The sequence below is a fragment of the Myotis brandtii genome, unplaced genomic scaffold (assembly GCF_000412655.1).
Source record: "Myotis brandtii unplaced genomic scaffold, ASM41265v1 scaffold194, whole genome shotgun sequence".
Lineage (NCBI taxonomy): Eukaryota > Metazoa > Chordata > Mammalia > Chiroptera > Vespertilionidae > Myotis > Myotis brandtii.
Window position 1 is genome coordinate 437118 of NW_005357232.1, and position 12733 is coordinate 449850.

Consider the following 12733-nt stretch of genomic DNA (forward strand, 5'->3'; position numbering starts at 1 on the left):
TTTTGATGTTCCATTGTATTCGTTAAAAAGTTTTGCTTTTCCTGACTTCAAAAGAAATATAGTCATTATAGAAAAAAATACAGAAAAGGAAAAAAAAAAATCACCAGTAATTGTTCCACCTAGATATACTAGTAATCTCTACTTACTATATTTTGGAGGCTATCTTTCTAGTTTTGCTTTTCCCTAGCAACTGTAATTATTTTTTATTTTAGTCCTTGTGCTAGACTCTTCAGATAAAACTGTATATAAGGAATCTGACACAAAGAAAAAAAAGGAATCTGACAGAACAGAGATCTAATAATTGGAATACAATGTAACTTAACCTTCCTCTCCAACCTTCTCTTAATAGAAGCTACTTCTAGTCTTTTTTTGTTGTTGTTATATCTGGACTTGGTATACAGAGTTAATGACTAAAGAAAGACATATTTATATTTGTAACAGAATAAAAGAAACTAGAGGAAAACAAAAAATTTTCAGGTAAGTATTTTAATTAAATTATCACACAAATCAAAGTTACAAATATACAAATGCAACTATTTATAAATATGTAAACATATGTACAAAGACTAGAAAGGAATACACACAAAAAATAGGTGTTTGGGTGTTGGGGTTATGTTTCTTTTTCATTATTTTGTAATACTCAAAAAACATTATATTGCAGTAGGACTATTTTAGTGCTAGAGAATCTTATATAAATGTATTTGTTCAAGAGCTTCCCTGTTAATATCCTTTTCTGGGTATACATCATAGTTCAGTGGTACCTCTTCAACCCAGGAAGATAACTGTATACTAACCTGGAAAAAAAAAAAAGATTATAAACAAATAGGAAAATAACAGAATAATCCTATTTTCTGGAAGAAATCATGACTAAGTAAGTTACTAAACACAACAGATTTTTTGAAAATTTTTTTTATTGATTTCAAAGAGGAAGAGAGAGATAGAAACATCAATGATGAGAATCATTGATCGGCTGCCACCTGCACGCCCCCCAGTGGGGATTGAGCCTGCAACCCAGGCATTTGCCCTGACCAGGAATTGAACCATGACCTCCTGGTTCACAGGTTGACCCCTGAGCCACACCGGCCAGACAACACAACAGATTTTTATTACAATGAGCAGGACTAAGTTCTACATGGTGCTACATGAACAATTCTTTTCTTTTTCTTTTCTTTTTATTATTCACATGAACAATTCTTTGTTGTACTAAATGGTCTATGGATTCAGGAATTTAATTAATTTACTCTGAGATTTTGAAATTTTAAAGAATAAAGAAAATAAAGAATTGTTTTAATGTACATAATTTAATCATCATTAGGTTTAAACAAAATTCTAAAACAACAATGGCAACACACAGAAAACTGCTCATATATACACAGTGTTGGTGCTAAGGGGTTGTATAAGCAGGGCTCATCTCCCTCCATAACCGTCATCAGGCCCTTCCCTTCACATTGAAAACTTGAGTCTCCATGACAAAGAAATTCTGGAGCCAACAATGAATATATATCTGTTTAAAGAAGTTTCATTAAATATGAGAGCAATAAAATTATTCAAGAATTTATAATAATGACTCTTATAAATATTAATTTCCAATGGTTGTCAAGACAGATTTATGTATTTAGTGTGAAAGTTATTTTGGTAAAATAACTGAATTATTTCAATATATGTAGAAATTATAAATTGGAGACCACATATTTTAAAAGGTTTGTTTTGACCTGGCCGGTATGGCTCAGTTGCTGGAGGATTGTCCCATACACCAAAAGTTACAGGTTGGATTCCTGGTCAAGGCACATACCTAGGTTGTGGGTTCAATCCCTGGTCAGGGTGTGTGTGGGAGGCAGCTGATCGATGTTTCTCTCTTACTCCAATGTTTCTCTCGCTCTCCCTTCCTCTCTCTAAAACTCAATAAAAACATATCCCCGGTTGAGGATGAAAACATAATAAAATTAAAGGCATGTTTTTATGAGTATGGTAAGATCACACACTCAGGAGGCAGGGATCTCATGGGGAAGAATGAAGTGGGGGAAACTGGGAGACTAACATCTTCTCTTTATGTATCTATGGATTACTTCCCTTGTTATGGCAAACATGAATTACTTCTGTAATTTAGATGATAGACGAAAAAATTTTTAAAGGTGTTATTGATGATTGTTTAGATTTTTTAAAGGAAAAAAACCCAGATACCTAAATTTGGCAGTGCTTACATATAAGGAAAGCATGACTAAAGAAAATAATAATACTGTATTAAGAAATACAACACTATTTTTCATTTGGATCTCAAAGAGCTTTACAAACACTAATTAACCTTTGTATAAGGATCAATATATTGGGTTGAATCATATTATTAAATATCAGCCTTATTTTATATGAAAAGTCTGAGCAAGAGAGGTTTGTGTAAGATTTCAAACTGACTTAGAGGCTAAACTGCACTGCCTCCAGTTTATTTGATTCTACAACCTTGAATAACTCTGTTCCTTTTGTTCTAAGGGAAAGTTATGATGTGGGTGTTTAAAGCCTCTTAACAAACATTTAATAGCATTTGTTCTCCAGAACTGTAATCCCACAGCTGGAAAAATTGGGTGGAGAAGCAAAGGAGTTCGTATGGAGATAAGAATGGCAACTTGAGCCCTAACCGGTTTGGCTCAGTGGATAGAGCGTCAGCCTGCGGACTGAAAGGTCCCAGGTTCGATTCCGGTCAAGGGCATGTACCTTGGTTGCAGGCACATCCCCAGTAGGAGGTGTGCAGGAGGCAGCTGATTGATGTTTCTCTCTCATCGATTCTAACTCTCTATCCCTCTCCCTTCCTCTCTGTAAAAAATCAATAAAATATATTTAGCAGGAAGATAACTGTATACTAACCTGGAAAAAAAAAAAAGATTATAAACAAATAGGAAAATTACAGAATAATCCTATTTTCTGGAAGAAATCATGACTAAGTAAGTTACTAAACACAACAGATTTTTTAAAAATATATTTTTATTGATTTCAAAGAGGAAGAGAGAGATAGAAACATCAATGATGAGAATCATTGATTGGCGCCACCTGCACGCCCCCCAGTGGGGATTGAGCCTGCAACCCAGGAATTTGCCCTGACCAGGAATTGAACCATGACCTCCTGGTTCACAGGTTGACCCCTGAGCCACACCGGCCAGACAACACAACAGATTTTTATTACAATGAGCAGGACTAAGTTCTACATGGTGCTACATGAACAATTCTTTTCTTTTTCTTTTCTTTTTATTATTCACATGAACAATTCTTTGTTGTACTAAATGGTCTATGGATTCAGGAATTTAATTAATTTACTCTGAGATTTTGAAATTTTAAAGAATAAAGAAAATAAAGAATTGTTTTAATGTACATAATTTAATCATCATTAGGTTTAAACAAAATTCTAAAACAACAATGGCAACACACAGAAAACTGCTCATATATACACAGTGTTGGTGCTAAGGGGTTGTATAAGCAGGGCTCATCTCCCTCCATAACCGTCATCAGGCCCTTCCCTTCACATTGAAAACTTGAGTCTCCATGACAAAGAAATTCTGGAGCCAACAATGAATATATATCTGTTTAAAGAAGTTTCATTAAATATGAGAGCAATAAAATTATTCAAGAATTTATAATAATGACTCTTATAAATATTAATTTCCAATGGTTGTCAAGACAGATTTATGTATTTAGTGTGAAAGTTATTTTGGTAAAATAACTGAATTATTTCAATATATGTAGAAATTATAAATTGGAGAACACATATTTTAAAAGGTTTGTTTTGACCTGGCCGGTATGGCTCAGTTGCTGGAGGATTGTCCCATACACCAAAAGTTACAGGTTGGATTCCTGGTCAAGGCACATACCTAGGTTGTGGGTTCAATCCCTGGTCAGGGTGTGTGTGGGAGGCAGCTGATCGATGTTTCTCTCTTACTCCAATGTTTCTCTCGCTCTCCCTTCCTCTCTCTAAAACTCAATAAAAACATATCCCCGGTTGAGGATGAAAACATAATAAAATTAAAGGCATGTTTTTATGAGTATGGTAAGATCACACACTCAGGAGGCAGGGATCTCATGGGGAAGAATGAAGTGGGGGAAACTGGGAGACTAACATCTTCTCTTTATGTATCTATGGATTACTTCCCTTGTTATGGCAAACATGAATTACTTCTGTAATTTAGATGATAGACGAAAAAATTTTTAAAGGTGTTATTGATGATTGTTTAGATTTTTTAAAGGAAAAAAACCCAGATACCTAAATTTGGCAGTGCTTACATATAAGGAAAGCATGACTAAAGAAAATAATAATACTGTATTAAGAAATACAACACTATTTTTCATTTGGATCTCAAAGAGCTTTACAAACACTAATTAACCTTTGTATAAGGATCAATATATTGGGTTGAATCATATTATTAAATATCAGCCTTATTTTATATGAAAAGTCTGAGCAAGAGAGGTTTGTGTAAGATTTCAAACTGACTTAGAGGCTAAACTGCACTGCCTCCAGTTTATTTGATTCTACAACCTAGAATAACTCTGTTCCTTTTGTTCTAAGGGAAAGTTATGATGTGGGTGTTTAAAGCCTCTTAACAAACATTTAATAGCATTTGTTCTCCAGAACTGTAATCCCACAGCTGGAAAAATTGGGTGGAGAAGCAAAGGAGTTCGTATGGAGATAAGAATGGCAACTTGAGCCCTAACCGGTTTGGCTCAGTGGATAGAGCGTCAGCCTGCGGACTGAAAGGTCCCAGGTTCGATTCCGGTCAAGGGCATGTACCTTGGTTGCAGGCACATCCCCAGGAGGAGGTGTGCAGGAGGCAGCTGATTGATGTTTCTCTCTCATCGATTCTAACTCTCTATCCCTCTCCCTTCCTCTCTGTAAAAAATCAATAAAATATATTTAGAAAAAAAAAAAAAAGAATGGCAACTTGAGAGCTCTTGAGGCTAGTTAACTAACCACGAACCAGTCCTTAAGCCATAAAATCTTGCTATTCTTTTTATCATCTGTCACTATATTCAGACAGAACATTTCTAGAATATTGTAACAGCTATCAGAAAAAAGTAGAAGGAAAGTTTTGACAATAAAAATGCGAGGAAGGCTTACATACCTGAAGACCTGAGAGAGACTCTTCAAGACTTGGTACTGTCACCAATAACGATCCTTGTTTCCTTACGTTATGGCTGATACATTCCCAGGCTCTATAACACATTAGAAGCATTATGTCAGGTTTTACCAGACACTGGAAATTCTTTTAAAATGCCGATGACAAAAGAAAATGCAGCACAAGTGGTATCTCAAATGAGCAAAATTGTTTGCTTGCAGAAAATAGGACTGCAGTAACACACTAGAAATTGGTCAATTCTTCAGTTCCAGAAGAGGTGCTGGGAAAATTGTGAAGTTACAGTTGACAAGATTTAACGAGATCGTGATTTGAGTTACTACAAGGCATTGTGAGGCCAAAACTCAGTTTCAGGACCAATTCAGAAGTCAAAGCTGCATCAGTTAGCGGCTCTTAAATTTCTTACAAAGTATGTAAGAAATAATGGTTCTGCAGAAGGGAACTGGGCTGAGGGGTAGAGGTGGGGCAGAGTACTGGAGAAAGGCTATAGAAACCAGACACCAAGCAAAAACTAACAGTAAATCAAAAGTGAAATCATACTTTATTTGGCTGCCATAAATATTCAATGGAAAGACTTCTGGACGATATGGCACCTGAGAAGTTTAGTGGGACCAGCCAGGTTTAAAGCATGATGAAATGCCATGTGCATGTGTGGTCAGAGGGCAGTGTCTGACCAGTTCTGATTAATCTTTAGTGCAGACATGAACTGGATTTCTACGCTGAGTCTTGAAAGTACACCCCACTACTGGGGACCGATGGTCAGAAAAAGCAGAGATGTGCATCCCTTGCAGTGGGGCAGGTGAGCAGCTGTGTCATTTGCACTTATTTTAGTTATAGCAATGGATATTAAGTTTAGTACATTCTGGAGTTAACTAGATAAAATGATACAAATGTTTTTTTCTCAGGCTAGATCTAAAATCATGTAGCAGTGTTTGATAATAAATATCACCATGGTTGGGCTAGAGCTGTTTGCGTGTGTTTTTTCCAGTGGTTCCTTAAAAATGACATTTTATAAGTTTATTTAAAAAGAATGAAGAAGCTAAGTATACTGGGCATGACTCTCAAAATAGAACTTAATATTTCTGACAAGCTGTCATGGTAGTAGTTGTATCTGTTTCACCTACTAAGAAAATACATAGGGGCACCTTTTATTTTATTTTATTTTAAAACAGTTTTGTTGATTTTAGATAGGAAGGGAGAGACAAAGAAACATCGATGTGAGAGAGAAACACCGACCAACTTCTCAGAGGTGCACACTCTCACCAGGATAGGACAACAATCAACCAAGCCGGCCAGGGCTAGAAGTACCTTTTAAACTAATACTTACTTTACAATCTGGGTGTTATGCTATAAATGAAATCTAGCTTATTCTGAAGCCTGAGCCTTTCCTGAGTACACATTTCTATTATTATGACATATTTTTGTTTTCTTTTATGCACTAACTCCTATAGCAGCAGTATCATTCCACTTGTCCTCAGATTCTGATTAAGATTAAAAATCTCTGGAGGGTATATGCTGTGCCACCTATTCTCTTTTACTTACTACAATATAGAATTAATGAGTAAATGACCAGTTTTGTCAGAACAATTCCAGTATCAGAATGATTTACCATATCTTCTAACCTTTCTTCTGTGAACTGTCATTCAAGATGAAGATAAAATAACTAACTATGAGAGTCACATAACCTAGCTAGATTTAGAATTCATTTGCTAGACTAATTGAGGGAAAATGACTGAACTAACACAGGTGGCCAATATCTACTTAGTGAATCATGTAGAGCTTGTGAATAAATGCAAGAGAGTTTTGAAAATAATGCAAATATGCAGTATTTCCAGTATCAAGTTCGGCAGTAGCTTTCATCATTCCTCAGCATTCAAACTCTTTATATAATAAATCTCCAAAGAGTTTAGGGTGTTTTAAAACTTCTTATGCAACATAAACCTGGTAATATTTCACTTTCCAACAATTATGTAATGTTTTGACTACCGACCATTAATTTAAAAAGATAAAAAGCTAATCATACTTTGTCCACTGGAAATTAAGTCTAAAAAGGGCATTATAATTAAAATAACTTTGCACATTGTAGGGAGTAGCTATAGGGTTAAGCTTCGGATTGACCTGTGGCAGAGCCACAAACAAGTCCCAGCTTAGAGGGCACAGCCCTCTTACCATAATTAAGCTTGACCTTATGACACTCCCTAGATTGTTCCTAGGTAGCTAATGGGCTGTGGGAGATGCAGCAAGTGCTGCCTAAACAAGTGAAACTCACAAGAACATTGTAACTATGGTGACCACTACCTTGTGTATCTCTGACTATAAAATAAAGCCTCAGCTTGCCGGCTGGATCTCTTTCTGTGTCCTCATCCAGGTATGGGAGTTCCACCGAGCCCCAGCCATATTTTCTTTGTCTGTCTTTTCTTTAATCCTTCACCACCCCTCCTCAGGCTCACAGAACCCTTGGCTGTGCTGGCATGGTACAGCACATGTTGTGTTTCTGGTCTTTAGTCTGTGACCAAAAAATCACCCCTCATTCTAGCTGAAATTTGATTATATGATTAGCTTTCTGTTGAAGCAGTTTCTTTTTAAACTATTTAAACTATTAATTTTGTAGTGACCTTAACCTAATGGCTATGGGTGTGCATATGTGTGTGTGGGAGAGAGAGAAAGTGGTGGTCAGGGGCAGAATACAGAAGGTGAACAGGTGGCAGAATAAAGAGGTTTAGTCATTCAGGATTCCACTCAGTATTAACTGTTTATGGTCTGTATTATATGCACTTTTTCATTTCTCTGAGGTAATCCAAACATTCGTCTAATTCCCTTTCATGCCAATGGAAAGGAGCTTTCCTGTATCTAAAGTATGCATATGCCCTTATAAGTAAGAAGTCAGCAAGCCTAAGTAGCCATAAAGTTGGTGTCTCAGACTACAGACTAGAGGAATTTTCTAATCAAAGGAACCTATAGGTCCTTATGGGTCACAAAGCATTAAAATGTGGCAGAGAAGTCAGAAAAATGATCGCAGACTTGCTAATTTTTTCATTACTTGAATAGTGGAATAAACTTCTACTACTTATTATCCCTTAAAAACATTTTTCAAGTTTGATAATCACAATTTTGGTTAATACTCTTATATCTTGTTTTATATTCAATAATAGGCATTAGTTAATTCCCATCATTTTATGATAGGATAGCATCATGACATATTTTTTTTAAGGGAAAAAAAAAACCAGAGGCAGAAAAAAGTATAAAGACCCATTAGGAAATGATATTTTATTTCATCCCTGATGGCTAAGCAAATGCTTGGGTCAAAAAATATCATATCTGCCTAAAATGAGATGCAATACTTTACAAAGTCAGACAGTTTATTTTTATTTTATATAGAACATATTTCCTTTTGAATATAATCTCACAGTTGAGGTCATTTTTAAAAGTTTAATATGCAAACATTTCTACTCTACCAATCCCTTTTCATACTTTGCTGGATAACAGACTTCTTGCCTGAATAAATAACATACCTGGCCTGTTCTGCCTCATCAAGAAAATATTCGAAGACGTTATTCATTATAATAACATCAGCATTTTGCAGAAGTGAATCCTGGGTACAGATGTCTGCATGAAGCACCTAAATAAGAATGAGTTCATTTAAGAAAACAAACATACCACATCATACGATCACAGAACTACATATTGGGTCAATAATGTTGTGAGGTAATATGTGAAGTTCACCCTAATACTTAAAATGGGAGAAAGTATTTAATAAAAATGATAAACTTGTGAAAACTTGTTTGTTTATATGTAACTATTTATAAATTCATAAGTATGCTCTTTTGACTCCCAGTTCAGAGCTTTTTTCCACTACAGTAGTACCCCCCTTATCCGTGGTTTGCTTTCCACAGGGTCAGTTACCCATGGTCAACCATGGTCTGAAAAAGTTAAATGGAAAATCCAAGTAATATATCATTCATAGTAGGTTTTAAATTGTGTGAACTGTTGTGAAATCTCACACTGTCCTACTCCATCCTGCCCGGACATGAATCATCACTCTGTCTAGCATATCCACGCTGCATATGCTACCCACCCTCTGGTCACTGAGTAGCCGTCTTGGTTATCAGATCAACTGTTGGAGAATCACAGTGCTTGTGTTCAAGTAACCCCTTATTTTACTTAATAATGGCCCCAGCTTTGCACGGTGGCAGTATTGTAACTAATGAGGTTTATCCGAGGCACGATTATTGCTAATTGAAAGAAAAAATAATGGCCCCAAAGTGCAAGAGTAGTCATGCTAGCAATTCAGATATGACAACAAGCAGCCAGAAAGTGCTTCCTCTAAGTGAAAAGGTGAAAGTTCTCAATTAATAAGGAAAGAAAAAACTTGTATGTTGAGGTTGCTAAGATCTACGGTAAAAACAAATCTGTCTATGAAACTGTGAAGAAGAAAAACAAATTCATGCTAGTTTTGCATTGCATCTCAAACTGCAAAAGGTATGGCCACAGTGCATGTTGGGTGGTTAGTTAATATAGAAAAGTCATTACACTTGTGGGTAGTAGACATAACAGAAAATGTGTTCCTATTGACAGCACTGTGTTGCGCCAGAAAGCATTGAGCCTATACAAAGACTTCAGCAAGTGATCCCCTGAAACAAGTGACATCAAGCTATTTACTGCAAGTAACGGATGGTTTGGACTGAAAAATATCAAAATTACTGGAGAGACGCCATTCACATAACTTTTACTAAAATATAATTGTTCTATTTTATTATTAGTTACTAGAGGCCCAGTGCACAAAATTCGTGCATGGGTGCAGTCCCTAGGCCTGGCCGGTGACCAAAGCACAGGCGTCTGGCATGGAAGGGCAGGTCCCAGCTGACCTCTGGGCCCTGGGAAGCACCAAGGCCTCTGCTTGCACCCACCTTGGCCTGGCGCCACCTGCTCACCTGCTCCACCACCCCTCCATGGTCCCACTCTCATCGGGGCCCATCTGGGCTGGCAGCGCCTCTACTGCTGCCCGCTGCCAGCGCTGCATCGCCAATGCCCACCATGTTCCGCACCGCGCCCTGGTGGTCAGCGCACATCATAGTGACTGGTCGAACTCCTGGTCTCCTGGTCGAACGACCGCCCCAGGGGACAATGTGCATATTAGGCTTTTATTATATAGGATTGTTGGGAGTTCTTGTGCCTAATTTATAAGTTAAACTTTATCATAGGTATGTATGCACAGGAAAAAACAGTATATATAGAGTTTGGTACTATCAAATTTCAGGCATCCACTGGGGGTCTTGGAACGTACACCACACAGACAAGGGGAGACTATATCAGTGGTTGTAAGAGTCATCAAACTCTCGCTCCACCATCAACGAGGTTTGTACACTTAGGTAGTCAGGGAGCTCATAAATAAAATAGAATATCTGTCCTGACTCATAGATCAAATGGGACCATAGAAACTATAAAAGTAATTTATAAATTATAAAAGGTTAATACACTATGTTAATTGGCCTTGTCTGGCTCTTCATCTAAAATACATTAGAATATATTATCTGTCCAAAAAAGCAAACAAAACATTTAAAAACTATACGCCTCAAAAGTTAACTCAGACCACAATCATCAAGTCTTACAGACTATAGGCAATATAACAAGAAGAAACATTTATTTGCTCAAGAGCAAAGCGAACAACTTTTATTTTAATTATTCATTTTTTTCATTTTTTATTTTTTAATTATTACCCATGGATATGTTTTTTATTGATTTTAGAAAGAGAGGAATAGGGAGAGAGAGAGAGAAACATTGATCTGGGAATTGAACCACAAACTAGGTATATGCCCGGACCAGAATTGAACCCATAACCTTTTGGTGCATGGGACAACGCTCCAACTAACTGAATCACCTGGCTTGGGCAAACAACTTTTATTTTAAAAAGAGAAAAGGTTTAACTACTTTGTAGCACATGATTTCTTTCCAAATAAACATGGTCTTACAAATATATAATATTCAAAATGTTGTGGGGACTGATTTTAAAAAATATTTTCTCTTTTTTTAAGTAATAAAAATACTAAAATAATTTAAATAAAGATGGTCTAGAACAGGGGTGGGCAAACTTTTTGACTCGAGGGCCACAATGGGTTCTTAAACTGGACCGGAGGACCAGAACAAAGGCATGGATGGAGTGTTTGTGTGAATTAATATAAATTCAAAGTAAACATCATTACATAAAAGGGTACGGTCTTTTTTTTTTTTAGTTTTATTCATTTCAAGCGGGCCGTAGTTTGCCCACGGCTGGTCTAGAATCTTTGAAGCATAGGTTTGACATGTTCCTGAACACAGAAAAAAGTTAATCACTTTAAACTTCCTAAATATGTAGCTTAGATATAAAACAGGTATGTAAATTAACCTATTGATACAATATAGCTTTCACACAATTTCCTTTTTCTTTCCCATCTCTGTTCACTCCCATTCCCACCCCACAGGTAAGTTAAAAAAGAATCAGGTGGATCAATTAATTATGGCAACTGACATAAGTGCTTGCTCTAGAGCAGTGGTTCTCAACCTGTGGGCCGCCAACCTGTGGGTCGCAACCCCTTTGGGGGTCGAACGACCCTTTCACAGGGGTCGCCTAAGACCATCGGAAAACATATATATAATTACATATTGTTTTTGTGATTAATCACTATGCTTTAATTATGTTCAATTTATAACAATGAAATTGGGGGTCACCACAACATGAGGAACTGTATTAAAGGGTCGCGGCATTAGGAAAGTTGAGAACCACTGCTCTGGCGGTTCCAGGGAAATCCCAAGGAATGGTTCTGAACAAAATGAATGCTAACAACGTGGAGGCCACAAGGCAACTAAGATCAATTTAACCAGTTTCTAATGGTCATCTCTTATGTACTAGATACTGTGTAGGGAAATATACCATGATGAATGAGATATCTACAATATCTACTCTCAAATACGCTATAATCTAGTAATGGGATGAAACAGCTATGCTGATAACTCATGGCCCAGCTGGCATGGCTGTCAGTGGTTGAATGTTGACCTATGAACCAGGAGGTCACGGTTTGATTCCTGGTCGGGGCACATGCTCCGGTTGTGGGCTCCATCTCCAGTGTGGGGTGTGCAGGAGGCAGTTGATCAATGATTCTTTCTCATCATTGATGTTTCTATCTCTCTACCCCTCTCCCTTCCTCTCTGAAATCAATAAAAATATATTTTAAGCCCTGACCGGTTTGGCTCAGTGGATGGGGCGTCGGCCTGCGGACTGAGGGGTCCCAGGTTGGATTCCGGTCAAGGGCATGTACCTTGGTTGCGGGCACAACCCAAGAAGGGGGTGTGCAAGAGGCAGCTGATCGATGTTTCTAACTCTCTATCCCTCTCCCTTCCTCTCTGTAAAAAAATCAATAAAATATATATTTTTTTAAAAATGACAACAGCCAACACGCCAATAGTTGTTGGTGTGAATGCCCTGTCTTGAACTATAAATATCCTATCTAATAAAAGAGAAACATGGTAAATAGCTGTACGGCCGCTACCCTTCCAATTGGCTAATCACTGAGATATGCAAATTAACTGCCAACCAAGATGGTGGCCGGCAGCCAGGCAGCTGACGCGAACAGGGAGGCTTGCTTGCT

The 12733-nt window shown here is 37.2% G+C and overlaps 1 protein-coding gene across 3 annotated transcripts in view; it reads right to left on the bottom strand.

Moving 5' to 3' along the window:
* Positions 1–480: 480 nt before the first annotated feature.
* LOC102249617 (hypothetical protein) overlaps positions 481–12733 on the bottom strand; it is a 38943-nt gene continuing 26690 nt past the window's right edge. For all 3 annotated transcript variants that reach the window (XM_014538598.1, XM_005864966.2, XM_014538596.1), the window contains exons 6-8: positions 8624–8730; positions 5100–5190; positions 481–794 (exon numbers count right to left, since the gene is read on the bottom strand). In XM_014538598.1, the coding sequence (XP_014394084.1) occupies positions 678–794; positions 5100–5190; positions 8624–8730 (315 nt within the window). In that variant the 3' untranslated portion in view covers positions 481–677. The remainder of the gene's footprint in view (positions 795–5099; positions 5191–8623; positions 8731–12733) is intronic.